The 24848-nt window shown below is 34.4% G+C and overlaps 1 protein-coding gene across 4 annotated transcripts in view; it reads right to left on the reverse strand.

Annotated features, from left to right (window-relative positions):
• Positions 1-957: 957 nt before the first annotated feature.
• The window catches only part of IL1RAP (interleukin 1 receptor accessory protein), a 121903-nt gene continuing 98012 nt past the window's right edge, over positions 958-24848 (reverse strand). For 2 of the 4 annotated variants that reach the window (XM_061193274.1, XM_061193273.1), the window contains 3 exons: positions 13032-13175; positions 11549-11692; positions 7565-9043 (listed from right to left, as the gene is read on the reverse strand). In XM_061193274.1, the coding sequence (XP_061049257.1) occupies positions 8676-9043; positions 11549-11692; positions 13032-13175 (656 nt within the window). In that variant the 3' untranslated portion in view covers positions 7565-8675. Of the gene's footprint in view, positions 1677-7564; positions 9044-11548; positions 11693-13031; positions 13176-17642; positions 17649-22224; positions 22295-24848 lie in introns of those variants that run through there. The other 2 variants (XM_061193272.1, XM_061193275.1) reach the window with 2 other exon arrangements.

Raw genomic sequence — 24848 nt, forward strand, 5'->3', positions numbered from 1 at the left:
TTACTTTTGATCCTTGTAGGCACTTGAATTGACTATTCTCAGAATTCTGAATGAGAAGAAGGGATTGGTGTACCAAACTCTACCCTAAACCCTTAACAGTACTGAATTTTTCAGGTGTCATTTCTAAAAATATAATGAGATTTTTGTATAAACCTCCATTTCCTTTGAGACATTTTCTTACTCTCTTTTGGTCCTTTCTCGGATCACTTCTAATACACTTTAGAAAGAAACTAAAGAGACATCTAAGTTTTCCTAGTACCCAAACCAAATCGCAATTTCCTTAAAGGGAATACTCTTCAGATATGAATTTAAAAGCCATAAAAGGTAGAAGGGAGAGAGAGAGGTAAAAATTTGTTAGTACAAATGAAATCACATAAAAATATAACTTTATTGATGCTAACAACTTTAGGCAGTTTAGAGAACACTAGTTTACAGTGAGACACAGGACACCATGTATCCTTGCGTGGGAGTATTTGGTTCTCCCTGGGAAAATGTGCTGTAGGTTTTCTGTTGAGCTCAGTCCTACAGCTTCCATCAAAACCAATTTCTTTCCATAATGCTCCCTCAAGATACACATACCCTGTTAAGTGTCATAGCCCAAGTACACCTGACTGACTTATAACATGAGGTTGGTCAACAAACTCAAAGGAAACACAATAAAATTCTTTGCTCCATTTAAAACCATTGGGCAAGAGAGAGGATCAGACTTTAGGCAACTTGCACATACTGACCTTCTAGGGCCCAAGAAGAGTGTGCTCTTCTGAGGCCGTTAGAGGCAATAAGTCTGGATTCGGGTCCTTCAGATCTTTTATCTCCTAGAAATAAATAGTTTTTAAAAATCAATAAAGGGGACACAATCTGATAGTCCATTAGATGATAAAAATGTCAATTATTCCCATAGGTTCATGACACAAAATGGGCTGGTAGAAATAGCAGCCACCACCCACCACACAGGAATTATAGGATATAAAAGTCATTGTTATTGGATAAATCCGTGAAATGGTGAAGAGCAAGGGCTGAGATCTGGGGAGCAGGGGGTTCCAATCTGGTGCCATTTTGTATCCATTGAGTTTCTGACTCTTGGGGAACAGGCTTACAGAGGTGTGTCTCCCACTGGGGCTGGGTATGAATCTCTGCCCGGCTTTTGCTCCTAAGCTGACTCTCTCCTTCACAGTAGGTGACACAGCAGCGACAGGCTGCAGAGGGCTTCCCTCTGTGCTTGGACATCGTGTCTGGGGCTGGAGAGGCATCTGCAGCCCTCCCTGAGCTCTGGAGTTCTGGGGGCTCTTTCAAACGACTTCTCCTCCTTTGAACGTGGTCCAGACTGATGTCGGACTGGGAAGAGCAGCTCTCATTCCAGCCAGAGCTGGCACTCAGACTTCTCAGGGGAAGAGCCAATCGCAAGGCCTTCCAGAATTTAGAACCAGAATGTTTAGACTTTTCTCCCTTCCAGCTCACAAAAGACACAGACTCTTTCAGCTGCAGGATGCTTGGGTGTGGATGCTCAAGGGGACGATACTCAACCACAATGAGCTTGGTGGCAATGGAGTTCTGACACATGACACCCAGTTTGAACTCCAGCATGCTGATGCTCTTTTCTGTCACATAATCTGGGCTCAGGACAACAATCATCCTCCGGCTCCTTTGAATGAAGTCAAAAACTGCTTCCACTGTATCTATAGGAAAATGGAAAAATAGGACAATGCCTAGTGAAAACTTATATAGGTTTCAGTTCATTGTTGACAATCCTGCAAAGGACAGGCAATGAACACTTGAGAATATAAGATCTAAGTGTTAAATAATCTACCCAGGTAAGGAATCTCATCTACACTACTGTTATCAATGGTTGCAAAGTATCTGCTACCTTTAAGGATGAGGAATTAACCACCTCTAAAAACAGCTAATTTCAACTCTGTTGGTAAATAATTTCTTGTTTTGAAATTTCTTCCACTTTTATCCAGTGGTCTTGGAGCTGACATTTTAAAATATCTGAAATATTTCATAATTATTGTGATCGCATTGTATTTTCTTCTCATCTCTAGATTAAATGACTTCATGAATTTTGTTATTCTCCATATGATGCAGTATCAAGTCTCTTCCCCACTTTTATAATTTTTCTCTTAATAATATTCAGTTTATATATGTGTCTCCTAAAAATAGTACCCTGAACAGGACTGAACATAATGCTCCAGACACAGTCTTATCAGTAAAGGTCAATAGGGCATTACTACCTCCTAAGATCCACAGTTATAGTTCTTGCTACTTAAAATGTTTGGATATAGCAGACAGTTCATAGGATTGACCGTGTTGTCAACCAAAATTCCCTTTCTTTTTTTCTTGTGTGTATGTGTGAAGGATTGGCCTGGAAATCAATTAAAGGGTCAACAATGATGACAAAAATGACTGGTAAAAATCAGGCAATTAGTTGAGACTTTGCATGAAGCATTCAATTCTAATAGTTATTGAGGTGAATTTGGACAGAACCCAGTGGAAAGTTTTTGAGATAAATGGAGTGCTTAACTCACTGTGAGATTTAGGAGCTTAAACAATGTGATTTTCTAAAGGAAAGGAATTCCAAATTTATAAATGGCAGCCATTGACAACTCTGAAAACAGGTACTGTGGACAGACCATGAGGTTGAGTGCCTACGCTTTTGAGGCCAGGGGTAAAACACTGACAGAGAGACTTTTCAGCCTGTGAAGACAAGCTGGAAGTTTGCAGTGAATTGGATCATGAATTTGACAGGGGATGAAGGAACTGTGCTCTTTACCAGATTATTTATTTCCAGTTGATGAATTTAACATGAATTTGAAGGAAAATCAAATGAAACATGCTCAATGTTTAAGAACTTTTGATTGGCTTTATCAAGAGCATGAAGTGTTTTAGACAATTTTGTTGCACTCTTAAAAGATAAATCTAAATTTTCACTTATCTTCAAAGCCCACCTGTGTGTGTGTGTGTGTGTGTGTGTGTGTGTGTCTTGGTAACTCCTTTGTCCTCTCCGGTCCTACTCAGAATCTTATGTTACTGCCTTTCATAAACCTGAGAATGTAAGGGTAGGAATTCTACTGTTTCTCCTGTATCATGATAAATATGATATAACCCTAAGATAACATGGATAGTTTTTCAACAAAAGGAACTTGTGCAAATTGTGTGTGGGGGGAGTGTGTGTGAGTGTGGGTGTGGGTGTTTCACTTCAAAATAGTCACTTTAGGAAAATGTTTGTTCTGTCCAATGAGGGTACCACTGTTGAAAATAAAACATTGTCTTAGATCCTCTAAAGAAAATTGTCTTCAAAGCCTATGGCTTTTTTTGTTTGTTTTTAATTTTGGTACCTCACCCTGAAAATGGAGGATTTGCATTTGAGAGAGGGTAATGCTAAAAAAACCAAAATAAAATAAATCTGAATTGTGGAATTCCAGACATTGAGGAATGGATATAGGATATGCTTCTCAGATAAGGGTTGGGTGATACCTAGGGGTATTCACATAGTACTTTGAAGGAAACTGCCTCCTTTATGGCCTATTTTATTATCTTCCATATTGTCAAACTTCATATTTGAGGATGTTAATTATTACTATTTTTTAATGCTATTACTTGGAGAGGGCATCTTAAATTAGGTCATTTATTCTGTTTGGCTCAAAAAAAAAAAAAAACTGAGGTGTGGCTGTAGATTGATAAGATCAGTTTTCTGGTGTCGTACTAAATTGGTTTTGAAGTCACAGTTTCTGATCTAGAACTCTTCACTATTCCAGAACACTCCGGCGTGTAAAAGTCGTAATCTCCTTGGTATTAACTTGAAAGTAGAAAGAAAACCAAAAGGAAACTAGGGCTGTAAATTTGTTCTTTGGCTAGTTTACTGGTGTATGAAAGAGTAGCAAGCCTCTCTCTTTCTCTCTCTCTTAAAACTTGAAGTACAGATTAAAAAAATGGGGGCACCTAATTTGGAAGATGAAGCTGAATTCAAATATTGGTTTCTCCATTTATCTTAATATTTTATCTTAATAGTATAATCATTTATTTTAATATTTTTAAAAGTTTGAGTTCATCCATCTATAAAATGCATATAATGAGAGCAAAATTGTAGGATTGTTAGACAATTCACTGATACCTATAGGTAAATATCTAGTGCATGGTACGCTTTTGAATTAATCACCTTGATTAAATTATTATTCAATAAGAATACAAAATTGAATAACAATATTATTATTGTTAATAACAATATTTTATATTGTTTATAACAATAAAAATAATACATAAAGAACAATATAAAAATAATGTATAGACTAATGATTGATTCTAATGGTAACTTTAAAGAATCATCTTAAAACGTGGATTTTAATTTTTAAAAGTCTGTCTATTCAGTTTAAAAAATACTACTGGAATACTTAATCTGTTAGCCCATGCTAAAAATACCTCATATCCCTTGAGTAGAAACAGAGAAATAGACAGACTAGTTGCTGAACATGTCTCTTCTGTTATACTGCAAGTTTACTTGTGTCAAAGACCTAGTAACCTCAGTAAGTGACTGAAAAATACATCTTAAGAGTTTTAATAGGGTCAGTAATAGCCAGGTAGCCATCATATCCAAACTATTGATATTGAAACTGCTGATATTGAAAATAGTCACCACTGTGTTCCAGTAAGTCATTTTCAAAGTTGGAAGCAACTTCAGGATCATCATTACTTATACAGTGCAAAAAAACCCTTTACAAAGTTTCAATAAGATCCATCAAATCTCTGCTTGTACACCTCTAGTAATGGCGGTGGGGCTAATATCTCCAAAGACAGTGAAATACATTATTGTTTAGCTTTGCTTTACAGTTGCTTCTTAAATGAGTAGAAATTGTTTTCTTGTAACTTGCATCCATTGATCTTAAGTCTACTCTTTGGAGACTGGTTTGAAACTGGGAAATTCTTCAGTAGGAAGATTTTTACTAAGCTAACCAGCTCAGTTATAGAGATCCAATAAATAATCTTGGAATAAATGAATAAGATTTTTTTTAAAAGAGCAAGAAATCTTCCCTGTCACTACAGACTTAATATTAACTCAAAAGAAAATGGCTTTCCAAATATTTATCACTGATTTGTTTGAAATTTGTGATAGAAATGCATATTTGATTCAAATTATCACCTGTTAACTAACGGCAAGGCATTAGTTAATTGATCTCCTTTCAAAGCAACTGCCTTAGGGTTGTGTTAAAACCTATAAAAGGTAAGAGATTACTGTAAGCTGCTCAAGTTTCAAGTTGAACAAAAAAGGAATAGGCTTGTGTCTTTATTTTAAAACTCTCTCCTCTCTCTCTCTGCCTCTCTGTTATTCTCCCTCTGTCTCTATTCCCCATTCTCTCTCTCCTTCTCTCTCTCTCTCTCTCCCTCTGATTCTCTCTCTCTCTCTCAATCCACACACACACACACACAGATACATACACACACATACATACACACATATATACATACACACACAAATACACACACATACACACACACACACATACACACACACATCTGGTATACTAGATCAACCCATTTTAATTAAGTAACTCTTTTACTCACATGTAAAAAAAATGTTCTTGAGTTGAAGTTCCCGGTTTTCTCAGATTTTTCTCAGAAAGAGAAAATTAATGTCTCTTATAACATTTCTTTTTCTAAGTGTATCATTAATCTTTGTATTCTCATTTCTTATGCCCAAACATGAAAATAAAGACATAAAACACATGCACAAAATAAAATTCAAAGCTTAAAATAAATGGTTTATTTTTAAAATAAACAAATTTACAAATCATTGGAAAATGGAAAATACAAAAGTTTATGAATAAAATAAAAAAGATAACCTTAACATATGAAAACCTATGGAAAGAAAATAGATAATTAACAAGTGGAGTAATGCTTTTGTTCCCCAACACAATGAAGTCCTTGTTTATTAGAATCCTAGGGAATCATCTAAATTACAACGCAGAAAAATATTAAATAATTTTATATGACTGTGTAATTAGACACTCTATATATCATGTTTTTTTTGTTAACTTGGGTGCAGAAGGTCTTTATATCGTATATCTAAAACCATTAAGGTTTTTCTTTTTAACATTAGATACTTTTATTTTTAACATTAGAGAGCGATTTCTTCTTGTTCTCCAAATTATGTTTCTCTATCTCCCTCAGATAATCTGTATTGGGCATCTTCTGGGACATAGAACAAAAAAATCTTGAAACAAAATTATCTTAAGATGAGACATATCATTTAGATTTGAGTTGCTTTAGATTTTAGCATTTGGAAAATTTCAGTACCAAATACAGGAATATAAATAGGACAAGAAGTATCAAGAAGTTTCTAGGGGTACCAAACAGCATTTGGGGTAAATATAAAATCCAAAAGTGCAAAAAGAATGCAGCATTGGCAAGAGAACAGCCCCTTGGTAATGGGGCTGTCCTTCATTTACCTAAAATTCATCCTAGAATTGATATTCAAATCTTATCTGAAGTCAGCGCTCCTCTGGTCTTGTGAGTGAAGGGTTAATAAGAGGAGCAATTGTGGTTTCTAATAAAGAAAAGCATAAATAAGGCTAAAAAAGTTAGATCCAAGAGTGACCCCATACCATAGGTTTATGGTCAATGATTCATGAAGGTTTTTTTTAATTTAAAATAATCATTAACTCCTCTGTAGAAAAATGATTTATTAAATAGACTTTAATACCTCAGGAGGACACAAATGCAGTAGATAGTTTTAGAATTGCTTATCAACATTCATCTACTAAGATAAGGATCTCCTTAAATTATGAATTCTCATTTTTCATAGGATACGCAGTCTCATTTATAGGTATTTTTATTTTCTTTTCCTGTATTACTTAACAGTCCAAATAGAGATTTATCTCTCCAGTAGTTGAGCACTAAGATTAATATAGCTTAGTTTCTAAGTGTGTGTGCTCAGAACATAGTAGATGATCAGTTAGTGCCAGAGGGCTGACTACTGCTTAGCAGTGATCATGGAAGCTCTGTGCACAAGAGATTCCGCTGCACCCAGATCAACTGTGGCAGTAGTAAGTTATTTATACTAATTTAGGGCGAGCAAGAGCTAACAACAACTACCACTCTGTGAGCTGTAAATTCACAAATATTAATGTACAGAAAACACTGACACAAAAATGTTACAGTAAAGAAGGTAATTTAAAAACTGGATAAGAGTTCCAGTAATTCATAATATTGTGCCAATGACTATTTAAAGTCATATGTCTGTATGTGTATATATAGTGTGAGTATTTGTATATATATATATTTATATATATAATATATACAATTCATGTATGTATATATGTATATATATGTAATTCATGTGTATATATATGCAATATATATACATATATAATTCTTGTGTGTATATACATACATATATTTTTAAAACTCTATATGTAACATAGATATTCACCACTCTGTAAACTCTGGACTTAGTTTTCACTTTTCCAAGTCTTAAGAACAGTAAAACTTTACTTAAAACAAACTAAAACACGTTTCATTAACAGTGACTATTCAGACTGACTTGTTTGGAGTGAGTGTATTAACTGTACCAGTGAATAAAATATGAAAAATGCTTGGGGTCCAGTTAATGCTCTTAGAATATTCATGCTAAAAGCACTCTCAAGGTCACTAAGTCTAAATTTCACACTTTACAATGGGGAGACAGAAACAAATGAGAAATTACTTTCCTAATATTCACATTAGCAAGGTTGAGATTAAAAGACAACTTGACAAACACCCTGTTCTGTGCTTTTCTCATAAGACAGAAAATGCCCTAAAAGCTTTTTGCTGTTATTTTACTTGATATTAGCACCATTAAAAGAAGCTTCCTATCCGACTGAACCAAGTGAGGAACCACCTGCAAACTCCCAACGACTGACACAAGATGCAGTAGGTAGGGAGATGGAATGATAAATATGGGTCAACCTACAGATAATCGGGAGTTTAATAAAAATTACTATACATTTTTCAAGTTGACAAATATGATATCAATTACCTGAGATAGAGGACATGGGTTGCATAGTAGGAGACAATTCAGGCAAGCCCTTTAAACCAATTATTGTCTAAGGAACATTTTCAGTTACTCTGTTTTGTATCATCCTAAGTGGTGTCAGTCTTGCTATGAGGGTGTCTGATACAGCTGAATAAGCAAAAGAGTTTTTATCCTTAGCTAAAATAAATTTAGGCCCTGATTATCTTTTTAATGGATGAGTAAAAATAAAAGAAAAAGAAAACTATACTTGGAAACTCATAATGACTCTGTTAACAGATGACTCATCTTTAAGGGGTCTTTAAATCCACAGCAAAGGCTGCCCCATCATGTTAAGATTATTTCAAAAGAGAGAGAGAGAGAGAGAGGATAGAGATGAGTAGGAGCAGGGATGGAGGATGCAGAAGGGGAAATTCGCATCAACCAGGTCTTTGTCTGCAAAGAACATAGTGACATCAGACGCTGGTGCCCGGCGGTGGCACTAGCATTCTAAGCCTTACTATTGCCTGAGGAAGCAGAACAGCTCTTTCTACAGTCACCCTGAATTTATCTCTATGGGGAGGCTTCCATAGAATTTTTTTCTGTCCATGAAGCAATAAATTGGGAATAAAGAAGGGGGGATTCTTCCTTCCTGGAGTACCCTTGGATCTTTTTACCCCTTTCATTGGCCCTTTCATACATTTTTCAAGGATGAATAGGAGAGACCCTGCTCGCCACTTCTAGACCACCTGGAAATTTTCTTCACTGGCATGGCCACCTGCAGCTGCTTCCAAAATCTGCCCTGCGGATACTTGGATTTCTCCCCTTTCCATTTAATGACCGTGAGCACCGTCTTAGCCCTCTTCAGCTCTTTCACCTTCGTCTCCTTCACAGCTTTGTACTGTACTAAAATGACGTTGATATTGCCCCGAGAGGCCATGTTTTCTAGGCCAGCCTTGAGCTCCAGGAGGGCTTGGGTTCCCTGGAGCACGTAGTTGGGGCTTAGGACAACCAGGAGGCGTCTGCTTTTCTGAATGAAGCTCAAGGTCTCATCTGTGACAACTGGGAAAGAAAACACCATGGGGATTAGTGTTGGCCAAGAACTCCCCCAAGGTACAGGGCTTGAGGAGCAAGGGAAAAGAAATTAGGGTAACAGCCTGAGAACTGAGGTGAAACTTTTTACGAAGAACACTTAGTCCTTAGTCCCAATCACTTTGTTCACAAAATGTCACTCTCCTCCGGGGAATAGAAGCTATATGTACATATTCCAACCCAAAAAGAGTTCTAAACAAGCATAAAGCCAAAATGTATTTCCATGACTTTGGTCTTCAAAAGCATTATTCGGGACATGAAGAATGAGTGGGTTGTACTGAAATCAATTTCTTCAAACCGTGTTACATGTCGTGGCCCAGCAAAATCAGCTCCTGAGCCCTTTCTCGCCAAAGACACCCATGTACTAACTCTCTAGTGCCAGCGAGCATTCAAAAAATATACATTATAGAGTCAAAGTCATAGAAGTTCATTTTTCACTAACACAGGACAGCAAGAGTAGAACTCTTCACTTTTTGAAACTCCCTCTCTATTGCCAGACACCTCCCCGACTCAGACTAGCATCACTATGTCATTGGAATAGCAAATTAAGAAAATCTAGCCAACTGAATGGCATTTTGGCTGGTAACACATTCTCAGCTCAGCTTTCTATTCTGCTCTGTTCTGGAGCCTAAATTAGTCTCTGAATCTTTCTCTTTAAACTCCTATCATTACTGTGAAGCCATGTGTTTCGGCAGCTGCTAGCTGATGTGTGTGCCCTCGCTAACAGGCAAACGCTTTCTTCATGTCCAAAAAGAAGAAGAAAAAGCAGGGAAAACGGAAGTGCAGTGTAATTTTATTCTGTTGTCAAGGGCTCTGATTAGTTCCTATCACTAAATTCTTGGGAATAATCTATCTCCTCGAGGTTGCTTATCAAGGACTGAATAATCCTTTACCTGGGGTTCAGATAGAAGCCAACTCCAGGGAATGCACCAGTGTTATGGAAAGCTATTTCATGGCTTACAATACTCCCCTAAGCTGTCATTTTGCACCTTAATCTTCGCAGGTACAGAGGCAGTGGGGAAAGACTTGCAATTAAAATAGCATGTGCAGCCTAGAGGAGAATCCAGGAATAAGTAATTGTCTACCCCAAGCAGTATTCCTGGAGGTTGACTGTGTGTAAGCAGGGAGAGAGACCCAGAGGCAAAGGGGACTGAGTGAGAACAGCAGGGAGAATGCAAAAGATCACAAGGATCAACCATCAAAAAAGCAAGATGCAAGAGTAATTATGTAGAACCTGAATTCTTCAAAGAACTATCAATCCCTACTGGAGGGTCTTACATTGTTGTTATACTATGTATCTTTATATAACTTTTCACACAGTAGTAAATATCTGTTGAATGGCTGTATGAATGAATAAATAGATAAATAAATTATTTAGGATTTTAAGCCTTAAAATGAGTGGAATTTATCCTTTAACTATATAGTCAAGTCATCATTTCCTGGCAAAATTATACTGAAAGAGATATCCGCTGTAGCACAGAAGCGTGATGGACTTTTGGGTGATGAATGGGGAGATACAGTAAGTGATCCAGCTAATTCAAAATAAGAATAAACATTAATGTCTATTCTCTATCTTAATTACCAATGTAACCTTAAAAAACATGTTAAGTGATTAAACAGGATTTTAGGGGAAGAAAATAAATTAGTTTGTTGTAAAGATTAGAGACATTACATGCATTTTTACCAGTATGGAGTTTAACAATGGGTTTAGGAGCGCTACTGTGCATTTATAAAACAGACTCAAATGTACTATCACTTTACGTGTTACTGTTTGGATCTGAAAATTAGAGGTATACTTTTATTTAAAATCATTCAGCATTTCGAACTTTTTAAAAACCTATTAGAATATACTGGCCTTTGTAAAATGTTAAGCTTATCTCAAATGTGTAATCTGATAGAAAGGAAGAAACAGACACAAGGAAAGGGGGGATGTGAGTAGCACTGGTTTGCCAGAAAACAAGGGTGAAGAAAAGGAAATTAGCAAATGCCACAGGGAAACATTCTACTTACTATCAATAAGTAATATAAAGAAGGATTCCATGCACTCTCTTCTGCACCTCATTTTTAGTAAAATTGAGTAAACCTCAGTCTTTATAAAAGTGTTTTGTTTAAACTCAGTCTTTATGAAAAAATTAGAGGCAGATTAATGCAAATTAGCTAAACCTTCTAAAAATCTAAATGTGAGTAAACAAAATGTTTAAAGCTGTGGCACTTAGAGCTCTAATCCACCATGCATCTACACTTTTTTGACACTAATTTTTTAAAGCTTACCTGGGAAAATATTTTAATACCATAAATTGTACTTATAGTCTACATCTTACAATGTAGATTTATTCCTAGAGTCTATTACATCAAAGCATTGGACATTTAAATGTTCAAAGATGCCAACATAGAGCTGTATACACCATGACCCAAAGCTAAGGATCTTCTCTGCCTTTAAGTGTAGCATCACCTGTATTCATCTGAAATACCTACTTCCCCCAGGCAGACTGTCTCGGTCAAAGATGCACAGCTTGTATCCAAATTCATTCTCCAAGACTCCACGGAGGGTCAGTAGTACAAATTCTTCTTCTTCAGCATTCCTTGCATAGGATACATAAATATCATATTCCTTCCCATCTAGGAAAAATTAAAAAAAAAATAAAAAACAGAAAACACAGATCCAATACAAATTAGGAAAGTTTCTCAATAGTATTGCATTTTTTTCTGAAATCGAACTTTTGAATATTAGACATTTTCATTTTTTACTTATATAAATTAGCTGACAGATTTCAGTGTGATTTCCCACCTGTGACAGCTCTCCAGGCAAAATGACTATTTTAAGGTGTAATTGCAAATTTTATCTGATGTGTCTTCTCCTCTCATCTCACTGAGTTCAGATTTTGTAGTGGAGAATGAGTGAGGTTTGGCTCATTCCACTATGAATTAACAGAATCAGGAAGCAAATACTCAATCATAGATGCCGGCAATAATTGCATGCAGAACATTTCTAGTTCCTGTCCTAGTATGTCACTCACTAATATGTTAGAATTATAAATTGAGCAAAACCTTGAGAAACTGTCTAAATTATGTACACCTGAAAATATCTACAATTAAAAGTATACTTAGATTCAATGAATCAATCTTTCTCAAAATTGCCTAATTATAAAAATCACCTCTCATTAAAAATACAGGTTCTGTGTCTCTTCCACAAACCCACTCAATGAGAATCTTTATGGGATGGGTCTAAGAATCTATATGTTAAATGTTTCATTCTTGTCACCAGGCACATATGCACTAGAACAGGGCTCCTTAAACTTTAATGTAGATATATGAATCATTTCGGGATACTGTTGAAATATAGATTCTGATTCAGAGTAGGGGTTAGGCTTTAGATTCTCCTTTTAGTAAGCTCCCATGTGATGCTTCTGGTACATGGATCACCTGTGGTTACAAAGAGTGTGGACATGTAGGGTCCAGTACAGTAGCCACAAGCCACAAGTGGCTATTGAGCCCTTGAAATGCAGTTGGTCTGAATTGAGATATGCTATATGTGTAAAATACAATACATACTGAATTTTGAAGATTTTTAGTACCAAAAATAAGACTAAGATATCTCTATTAACTTAATATTAATTACAAGCTAAAAATGATAGTATTTGGAATATATTAAATTAGATAAGATATATTATTAAAATTATTTTCACTTTTTCTTTTACTTTTCCTTATGTGACCACTAGAAAAATATTAAATTACATATGTGGCTTGCATTGTATTTCTATTTGAATAGTGCTGATCTAGACTAAATCACATATTGACCCAAGAAAACGGAATAATATGCATTAGGAAGATTTTCAATAGCAAGGGCTGAAACAAAAGGTAGTCTAATTACATCTTCCAATTAATCTAGGTTTTATCAAGCCAACATGTTTTCTAAAGATGACAGTAGGGAGATTTACAACAAACTTTCATTACTCACCTAAAATGGTTTCATCCGTTCCAAAATGAGCCCGGTAAAATAGGACCATCTCTAGCCAGTAAACATGGTAAACAACAATAAGAATCACCACCAGTAGGACTGTGGCTCCAAAACCACACGCCAGTTCCACTGTGTACCTTGGAGCTAGCATTGGAATGAACAGCAAAGAAACAAACTGATTTGTACGTGGTGATTGCGGTGACCCATCATCCTATAAATAGCTGTTTACGCCCAGCAGTTGAGCCATGAACCTGACTTACATGTGTGAACAAGATAACATGGTAGAGGTTAAGCACTATGTTTTAATACTAGACTGTGGTATATTTATCTTTTTGTTTCCAGAAACTGGCATAGAAGGTGTTTGTTAACTATTAGATGATTTGAATAGACTTTGATGATATACAAATTAAAACAGAATCTTATCATTGAGAAGAATTTAAAAGGTTATCCAATTAAACTCACAAACTGACATCTGAATCTCCTCAAAAATATTTTTGAAAAGTAACTCCATCCTCTGTTCATACATCTCTTACCTGGAGCAGCCCATGATATTGGTAGGATTTTAATTGCTGGAGCAGTTGAATTGAGCAAAAATTTTAATGTGTTTATATCAGTCTTAATTTCCTCCTCTTGTCCAGTGCCATATGGAAGAGATTTAATTCCTTTTTCTTTATATTTGGCAATAGGCCTCAAAAATCTTATTATCATTGAGCAGAAAATGAGGGTATCCACCAAATGCTGAGTATGCTTGGCCCTGAAAGTTATCTATCAGGTCTACATTACTAGGATACACATTCTACAAGCCTGCTTCTCCACCCTTTCTCACTCCCCATTAAACTATACATTTACGGTCTTCTAGGTAGAGACTATGTCTTCTTCATCCATCTTATCCCGAGAATTTCTAGGATCTGAATAAGCATTTCTGGGTATAACACTACACACTTTTGGGATATTTAAAATAAATCTAGTACTGTACTATGTATTAGTAACTTCATTTGGCTGTTTTATTAGCTTGTGATAATGAAACTTAAGAGTTTGAGATGGAACAAAATATTTACTGGATCTGAAGCAGAAATGGCTTAAATTATGTATTAGTTGATTTGACAATTACTTACTGATACCTACTATTTGCTAGAAGCTGTCGAGGTTATAATGGTAGATAAGACAGGAAGGGTCTCTGCCCTCTTAGGGCTAATAGTCTAATGCAGGGAAGTAAATGAGGAAATAAATAAATAAGACAGTTACTTTTAGACAGTGATCAGTGTCATAAAGGAAATAAACCAGGATAATGTGATGGAGTGACCTAGGGGAGGGGTTGGGGCAGGAGAGGTATATCAGGTATGGTGGTGGGAAAAGGCCCCTTTGAGCACCTGAACATCATAGGTGTTAAGTGTTTGCCAGGACTAGGCATAGAAAAATTTTCTTCAAAGCTGGGATTGTTATCAAGCCTTCCTGACTCCGAAGTTCAGAGATCTTTGCACAACACTACAATGAAGTTCAATTATTGATCATATACTAGTGGAAAAATCCCTTTTAAAACAGGTAGCTAGTCTAAGGGGAAAATGTTGAGCAGCCTGGAGAGGCATCTGAAGTTCTCTTATTAAAGGGAATAATCATTAAGTTTCGAGTTCATTATCCTAAATTCAGGGTACTAATCCTGATGCAGATATAGCCTGGGACTCAGCAGTGCAGAATTATTAGGTACTCTTGTACTCATCCCATGAACAACGGTGCTTTAAAATAAGAAAACTCCCATGATAAAATGCCAGAAGCTGTGTCAGTGCAGTTGATGAGAATTTACTAAGATCAATCTGAGTAGCTGGCATGAAAATTGCTGTGTCCTTGGTATTTCTGAGTACATGTTAACAACAAACTGGGTTAATTTCCACTGTCACCTTCATTATTTGCTCAGTTATTTTGGCTCCCTCTGGGTGCACATTTCACAATAAGGAAAAATAAAAGAGGTCAGTGGATGCACTAACCTGAAATGGATTTTTTTTAAATATCAATAGTTACCTTGCTTAGTGATCAAGAGATAAATTATACTCATGGCTTTCCCTCTGCCACATTCATTTTACTACTGCCTATTTTATTTCTAGTAGAGCTTTTTAATTTTGTGTCATACAATTATATGTGTCATATTTACAGATTGTATTTTGTTAGACCATCTTGATGATATCAAGAAGTTCCTAATGTTATTTAACTAATTGAACTCTTAAGGTAAATAATCCACAAGCCTGAATTTCTAAATGGTTTGAATCACATTCAGGAAGTGCTCTAAAAAGCTTTCATATACAGTTTTGCTGGCTTGTAGGGAAAGGATGACCCTTAGCCCACATTTTCTGTCTGCCCCACATTGATCCTCTGAGCAATCCCAGACCAAAGGGTTTCCAATCGAAAGGGGTGATGTAATTTGACCAAATTGGACTCCTAAACTGCTTCTATCTTTGATCTCACTGATAATCTGATTCAGGAGGGAGTAAAATTTAGCGATTTGCTCTGCTGTTACTCTCTGAATCAGAATTCCCTCCATCCCTTTTGCAATTCTATAGTAATGGCAGGCTCCAGAGCCCAGATTTCCAGCTAACCACCTGATTTGTTTGGCTATCATAGTGTGTTAAAATTTGTGCATTTTGGACTTCAGCTTCTGATCTTAGAGAAGTGATTCGGGTAGTGTTCTCTCTATAATATCTAAAATAACAACTTTTCAAGTTTGGACAACTGCTTGTGCAGGAGTGTGATCTGTGAGAGATAGGATACAAAAAGGTAAGCTCACAATCTCCCTGGCTTTTTGCCTAATGGCACTTTGGGGACTGTGACACAGACACACAGTATTTACACTGAGCGAGGAAACTGAAAGTAGAGTTCATGACTACTGCATTTGTAGACCTGGGTACTGGAGAGAAGAAAACTATGTAGACAAAGAGCTCTAGAAATCCACAAGTCTTTGGAAAACTACAAAGGGTGACACTTCTCAAGGCCAGGCAAAGAAGAGCTACCAGTGAAAGAAAAACCACCAAGGAAGAAATGACTGCTAACGAGTTGGGAACTGAACAACTTAGGAGCACATACAGGGCTGAGAGACATTTGAGTTAAGACCACTCAGACTGAAGAAACTTTATTTAGCTCCCCAAGTATTAACTAGAGACCCCAGATAGTATATGCCTTAGAAATAGGTCCAATCTAGCCTTAGAGAGAAGCCTAGTTTGGACCTACTCTAGAAAGATCAGCAAGATGCTTCAAATAAGCAAGATGTTATGCAAGTAAATTAACTACCTGCTAGAACAAAAATTAACAGGCATTTATAAAATTCAGACAGTCAATCGTGTACCATCTATAATGTCTAGTATAGGATTAAAAAAAAAAAAAAAAAAAAACTAGACAGAAAAAAAGCCAAAAAAAAAAAGACCCATAATCAGAAGAAAGATAGCCAATAAAAATGGCTTTCATGTGGAATTAGGAGATAAATACTTTAAAAATGAGTATTATAAATATATCTGTTGAATTAAAAAAAAGACCATGAACATTATAAGAGCAAATAGGAAATATCAGTACAGACATTTTGATGGAGAAATATAAATTCAAAAACTGAAAAAGAAAATTCTGAAATTAAAAACACTGCAGATTAGATATCAAGAAAGAAATAGCAGAAACTATCTTAAGTGAAACACAGAGTGAAAAAAGGATGAAAAAAAATAACGAGAACCTCAGTGACGTGTGGGACAACACTGAGGGGTCTATCCTAAATATAACTGAAGTACTAGAAGAAAAGGAAAGGATGAATAAATGAAAGAATGAGCAAAACATACTTGAAGAAATAATGGTTGTTTTTTTCAAATTAAATAAAAAATATACTCACAGAACTAAGAAGTATAAAGAACCTTAAAGAAGATATATACAAATAAAACTACAGCAAAGTGTATCATGATGTAATTTTTGAAAATCAATGAAGAGGAGAAAGTCTTAAAATCTGCCAAAGAAGAAGAGAGGGGGCATACATAAAGGGAAAAATGATTAAAAAATAATGACAAGAAAACCCTGCCTGATTCATATTAGAAATAATATTAGCCATAAGACAATGGAATTGCACCTTCAAAGGGCTGAAAGAATAAAAAGAAAAAGAACATTTCCAACCTAAAGTTACGTATGCAGTGAAAGACACCAGAGCAACATAATGAGGAAATAAAAATCTTTCCAACAAGTTGTGCTGGAACTGGATATCCATATAACACAAGATTAAACTTCAATTCCTACCTCACAAAATACATTAAAAATAATAATAATTGGAGATGGATCATAGACCCCCCCAAAAAAGATGAAGCTTGATGACTTGGGGGTATTTCTTAGAACACAGAACACAATACCATTAAAGAAAACATTAGTAAATTACACCTCATCAAGAGTAATAACCTTTGTTCACTAAAATATACCACTGAAGAAAGGAATTGGCAAGACACAGACTGGGAGAAGGTATTTGCAAAGCATCTATCTGACAAAGAACTGGTATCCAGGATAGAAAAAAGAACTGCTAAGATTCAATAATGAAAACACAAACAACTCACTTATAAAATGAACAAAATATTTGAATAGTCATATCAGAAAAGAAGATACCAATGACTAATAAGCACATGAAAATGTACTCAGTATCTTAGTCATCAGTGACATGAAAAATAAAAACTACAGTGAGCTACTACCATGAACTCACCAAAATGGCTAAAACTAAGATTAACACCACCAAATGGCAAAGATGTGAATACACTGTTGGTGAGAGTGCAGAATGATACTACCACTTGGGAAGAAAGGTCTGACAGTTTCTGATAAAACTAAGCCAGTAATTCCACGGTAGATATTCAGATCAGAGAAGTAAAAATAAAAGTCCATAAAGAGACTTGGATAAGAATATTAACAGAAGCTCTATTCAAAACTGTGAACAACCCAAATGTCCTCCACCCAGAGAATGAATAAATAAGCTGTGATATATTCTTTTAAAAAAACATTCCCTGGCAAACAGAAGGAGCTAATGACTGATACAACGGCATGAATATTAAGAATATTTTCTGAATGAAAGAAGCTTTATACAAGAGTGCATTCTGTATAGGTCTAGGTATACTAAGTTCTAGAAGAGGAAAAATAATCTATTCTGATAAGGAAAATCAGAACATTGCCTTGCCAGTGGCGGGGGAGGAAGGAGTAGCAGGGATTGACTGATAAGGAGAAGGAATGAAAGGTTATTATCTATGGTGATAACATTCTATACCTTGATTTTAGGTTACACACATACATACATACGCATTTCTTAAAAATTGTCAAATTATACACTTGTGTTTTGCAATTTGTCACTCTATACAAATTTTACCTCAAAAAAAAAATCAAGAGAACTGTAAATAAATATTAAAATTTGGATAATATAAGATGCTTAAAGGTTTAGGTGATAACTTTTACTCATGTCTGTAACTACTTTAAAGGCATCAAAAATAAGATGTATTAATGTATGCATACAGGAATGGATAGATGGATAGATATGTGATAAAGCAAAGACAGCAAAATGATAGAATCTAGGTAGGATATATGATCGTTCATTGTATAATTCTTTCAAATCTTCCATGTATTTGAAAACTTTCTTAATAAAGTGTTGAAATATAAAAATTAAGATGAAATAAGATACTTTCAGATTAAAGCAAAGCTGAGAGAATTTGTCACCAGCAGATGTGCACCACCAGAAATACTGAACAGTTTTTCAGACTAAAATGTTACCAAGAATGAATAGTGCCAGAAATGGAAAATATGTAAATAAATATAAGAATCTTTTTTCTCAGTTCTTAATGTATTTAAAGGATACTTATTTAAAGCAAAAAATAATAGCAATGTATTGTGGCATTTATAATAAATGCAGAACTGAAATGTATTATAACAATAAAACAAAAGACAGGAGAGAAGTAATGGAAGTATACCACTGTAAGGTTCTTATAAAATATGTAAAGTGACTAATTCAAGGCAGATTGTGATAAGTTCAAGATAAATATTGTAAACACTATAGAAAAGAAGAAACAAAACATGGAGGTAAAGCCAGTAGGCCAAAAGAGGTGATAAAATAGAATACTAAGAAATTATCAATTAAGCCACAAGAAGGCAGGGAAGGAGAAAAAAGCAAACTAGATGCAAATGGTAGACAACAAATAGTAAGATGGTGGACTTGAAGCCAATAATACTAATAATTACATTAAAGATAAATGGATTAAACATATAAATTAAAAGGCAGAAATTATCATATAGTATTAAAATCAAAACCCAATAATATGCTGTCTATAAGAAATGTACATTAAATATGAAGACATTGATAGATAAAACAAAAGAATGAAAAAAGATATACAATACAAATACTAACTATAAGAAATCTGGAGTGGCTAAGTTAATATCAGACACAGAATATTAACCAAAAAAGACATGTCATAATTTAAAATAGTCAATTCATCAAAAAGACATAACAATCCTGAATGTGTATGTATCTAAAAACACAATTCCAAAATAATGTGAAGCAAATGGCAGAACTGAACGGAGAATTAGAAAAAAACATAATTCTATGTAAAAATTTTGACACCGCTTTCTCTCAAAAGATGAAATATTAGCAGAGTTTTAAAAATCAATAAACATATAGAAGACTTGAACATCACTGACACCAATTGACTTAGTTGACATTTATAGAACACCAAAGCTGCAGAATATATATCCTTTTTAAGTTCATGTGAAACATTCACCAAAATAGACAATCTGCTGGGAATTAAAACAATAGAAGAAGCACCTATAAACTTAAAAGAAATGAAATGATGCAGACTATATTTTTTTGGCCATGAAGGAATTAAATTAGAAATTAGAATCAAATGTGCCACACCGTGCTAAGTACTTGTTACTTGCTCCCTCCAGTCTCACAGACAGTCTGCACCAGAGCCAGAAGTTGAACTGAGGTCTGTCTAGCACCAAATCCCATGTTCCTTCCACTTCACTATACAGTCTTCCCAGGTAGTTCTAAGTCAGAGGTACCCTTTCCCTGCCTTTTAATATCCATTGCTGATTTCTTAAAAATTACCTAGACTTAAATGACAATATGAAATATCAAAAATTATCAAGATCGAGAGAAAATAAAGTCAGTTCTAAAATTCAAATACATTTTAATACATAATGTAATAAAAAATGTTATCTGGAAAATTCCCAAATGTGTAAATTAAGTAACACATTTCTAAATAAACCATGGGTCAAAAATAATTAAAAGGATAATTAAAATAGTTTGAACTGAATGATAAGGAAACTTCAAGATTTCATCATTTGTTTCAGCTGAAGGGGTCTTATGAGGGAAATTTATAGCTCTGAATGTTTATATTGGAAAAAAGGATTATTTAAAATCAATGATGTGCTTTCATCTTCAGTTGAGAGAAAAGAAGGGCATATTAAATGCAAAGTAAGCAAAAAGAAAAATCAGAGTAAAATGAATAAAATACAAAATAGAGAAAAATAAATGAAAACACCTTTGTTCATTGAAAAAAATCAGTAAAATTGGAAAACCTCTTTCTTGAGCCATGAGCAAATTGAGCGAAAACATAAATTGCTAATATCAGGAATGACAGAGGGAGAATCACTACAAATCCTGCAGGCATTAAAAAGATAAAAAATAACGTAAAAAAATTATGCCAAAAATGTGACAACTTAGATGAAACAGAAAAATTTCACTGAAAGACAAGTTCCCCAAATTGTCACATGAAGAAACAATATCCAGATAATTACTAAAGAAACTGAATTCATAATTAAAAGCTTTCCCATAAAGAAAACACCAGGCCCAGATAGTTTCATGGGTATTCCCTTCAAATATTCGAGTAAGAAGTAATATCAATTTTACACGTAAGTTTTCAGATAATAGCAAGGGAGGGGTGATCAACCGACTCATATCATGAGGCCAACATGACATTTTTACTAGTCAATGGCATTACATGAAAAGAAAATCACAGACCAATATCCCTCATGAACAAATATGAGCAAAATCCCTAACATAAACAAAAATCTTCTAAAAATCTTAGCAAATAAATACAGGTATATATAAAAAAGGATAATAAATCATGATGATGTTGGGGTTTATCTCAGAAATGAAAGGTTGGATCAACATTTTGAAATCAATCAATGTAAAGTATAACATTAACGGAATTAAAGAGAAAAATCATATGACCTTCTCAATGGATAAGAAAAGAATTTGACAAATTTCAATAGACACTCATTATAAAAACACTCCAAAATGAAACAAAACTCTCAGCAAACCAAAAACAGAAGATTAATCCCTCATGTACATAAAGGTTATCTACAAAAACCTACAAATGACATCATACTTATGAAAACTGAATATTTGCCATATAAGATAGGGAACAATGCAAAGATGGCTGTTCTCAATTTCTGCTGATTATGCTACTGGAGGTCCGAAAGAGTGAAATAGTCAGGAAAAAGAAATCAAAAGTATGAAGTTTGGAAAAGAAGGAGTAAAAGTCTGTTTATTTGTGGGTGACATGATCAAGTGTGTAGAAAACGCTAAGACGCCAAAAAAACAAAACAAACAGAAACCCTATTTATTGGTGAATTTAGAAAAGTCAAAGGGCCATAAAAAAATTTAATTTCATGGTTATTTTTTATCAATGAGCAATTTGAAAATGAAAAATTTTAAATATCATTATAATAGCATCAACAACGAAATAGTGATACATTTAACTATATGTATACAAGACCTGTACACTCGAAACTAAAAAAAAAAAAAAAAAGCATTGCTGAGAATATTCAATTAGTCCTAAATAAATTGAGAGCTATATCATGTTAATGGATTAAAAAACTCAATATTGCTAAAATTTCAGTTCTCCCCGAATCAATTTATAAGTTAATGCAATCCCAATCAAATTGCAGGAGGCTTTATGTAGATATTGACAAGCTGATATTAAAATCCATATGAAAAAATATTTGGTCCCTAAAATAGTCAAATCAATCTTGGAAAAGAAAAAAATGAAGGGAAGGACATAAAGTATATGATTTCATGACTTACTTTAAAGCTGTTAATCAAGACAAAGTAGTATTGGACTAAAGATACATAAACAGATTAATAGAACACAATAGGGAATGCAGGAATAGACCCACACTCATAGAGCCATTTATTTATTTATTTATTTTTGGCCAAGTTGTCAAAACAATTCAATACAAAAAGGAGGGATCTTTCAATATGAGGCTAGAACAACTGGTTTCTGTATGGGAAAAAAAAAAAAAAGAAATTGATCATAAGCCTAAGTATAGAAGAAAAGTCTTTATAAATCAAACATTGTTAATGTGGGATTTAGAAAGTACTAACTATAATAGAAGAAATTTATTAAATGGACTTCATGAAATTTTAAAAAATTCTGCTCATCAAAAGAAAAAATTCACAAACTGCATAAAAATATTTACAAGTCATATATCTGAGAAAAGATATATAGATATAATCACCAACAACCCAATAACAAACGGACACTTCACAAAAAGAAGAACTATTATATAATGGTAAATAAGTCCATGAAAAAGTGCTCATGGTAATGTAATACATATATCATTAGTATCTGAGAAATGCAAATTAAAAACAATGTGATACCTGTACCTATCTACTAGTATGGCCAAAATTTAGAAGTTTGGCAACTCCAAAAGTAGGTGAGGAAGTAGAGCACCTGGAATTTATATACACTGGTAATGGAAATGTAAAATGGTACAACCTCTTTGGCAACAGGTTTGGCAGGTTCTCATAAAGTTCAGCCTACACCGTGCCTGAGTCCCTACAACTCTGCTATTATAAAACTTATGTTTATCGTTTTGACATTAGCTGTCTTTCCTTTAATACTTTGCTTTAACTGACTAGATGAAATTGTGCAGCTGTCAAAAGACCTATCCCAGTTAACTCTTCTCATTCTAGGCTCTAGCCTCTTCCTATCATCTTGGCGACGTACATAGAATGCTTTGTCAATGAATTCAGAATTCAGAGAAAGACCCCTACATATAGTGTATGAATGTGAACATAGATATCACCTATGAATTTCAGCATTAGCTGGCCCAGAATAGAATCCAAGTAAACAACACCTCTGGTACCACTGGATGTACACAGATCCAACTGGGTTATATGTAATATTAATGCAATTTCAGCACAGATCAACTGGTCCAGTAGCTGCATTTGTCACTCCGTATTCCTGATGCCATTCATATTAAACCACTGAGAACACAGCCTTCTGTGAAAGGAGAGTTACTCAAGCAGCTCTGGTGGACAGACTTCCACATCACTCCTAGATTAAACATTATTTTAATTGATTGTTTTGATTCTATCCATCTGACAATGTTATTAATTTATGTTTTCCTCCATAATGTTTCCCAAAACGCATGCCTCAGAAGATGAATCCCACAAAATGCTCCATACTTAAAGAATCTGGAATCAAATATATTTGAAAAAATCCTGCCTACTATATTCCAACCCCTTGCAGATATTCACATCAAATATTAATATATTAAAGAACCTAAGGGGCCCTGAACTAAACTAACTTGATCGATTTTGCTTACCCCAGACTTTAATGATACTTGAGTATAAAAGACTTTGTCAAATAATACCTGTGAAAATCTTGTGGAAGTAATAATAATGAGCTAACATTCATTGAGCATTTAATATGTACATACATATATATGCCAGTAACTGTGCTGAGTACTTTAAAACAACCTTATGAGGGAGTGGTATTGTTTTGCCTACTTTAAATAGAAAGAAATAGAAGCTCAGAGAGGTTAAGTGGCTTTTCCAAGGTCACAGAATTAGATTACATAGAAACCAGTATTCCAACATAGGCTATCTGTGTCTGGAGTAAAAATAATGAATTGCAGTACTATAAAGAGTCTTAGTAGTGTTCTTAGGAACTAACTTTGGGAAACACTGCCTTACGTCTTTTCTCTTTACACTAGCTTCTGAGGAGCAGAAGTAATTAACTTTTCAGAACAAATCCACTAAGTCTTCTTAAGAGGCATATACACTTCAGTCCTTTGCTCTTTACTTTCTAAATTGCAATAAAATGTTAAAGTGAAGTGTGTTTTCTCATCAGTTTTAAAAAAGGTTTAACTCCCATTGAAAAATGCAGCAGTTATAAATTAACATTTTTTACTTTTTATATAAACATTATAGGCTCTGACACTGGGATCCAGAATAATCCTGAATGGCTTAACTTCATGTGTGATGATGAATCATCATCATTATTATCCAGATCACTGAAAAACATTCATGAAAGAATTAATTGTCTGGGGTTCTTTGTTAGGTGAGAGACCCATAGAGGATCTTAGACACAGTATGTTTCAGGAGCAACAGCTCACACAAGAAAGCTTCATAATTTTTATTTATTGTAGGAAAATATAGTAATATTGACATAGAAATCATTTTACAGCATTTTAAGTCATAGTTTAATTAATTTTCATTTTAGCAATTGTGGCTAGTGGTATATTATAAACCTGCTTGAATATTGGCACATAGTGTTTAAAATTATCATTTTAAAATTATATTTTTTGGGAATATTTTATATCTTAACTACTTGCATACAATTAGATGGTTGCTATTTATAATGTTTCATTATTATAGATAATGCTTCTAAGAACATCGACAGGGATGTAATTCTCTTTCTGTTAAGTTAGTTGTTCAGGAAAAATTCCAAAAGTATTAAGTCATATGGTACGACCATTTTTTGTAACACCTAAACTCTGCCGTCAATGATTTCTAAAAGGGTCTTTACAATTCACCAACAATAAGTG

The sequence above is a fragment of the Eubalaena glacialis genome, chromosome 6 (assembly GCF_028564815.1).
Source record: "Eubalaena glacialis isolate mEubGla1 chromosome 6, mEubGla1.1.hap2.+ XY, whole genome shotgun sequence".
Classification (NCBI taxonomy): domain Eukaryota; kingdom Metazoa; phylum Chordata; class Mammalia; order Artiodactyla; family Balaenidae; genus Eubalaena; species Eubalaena glacialis.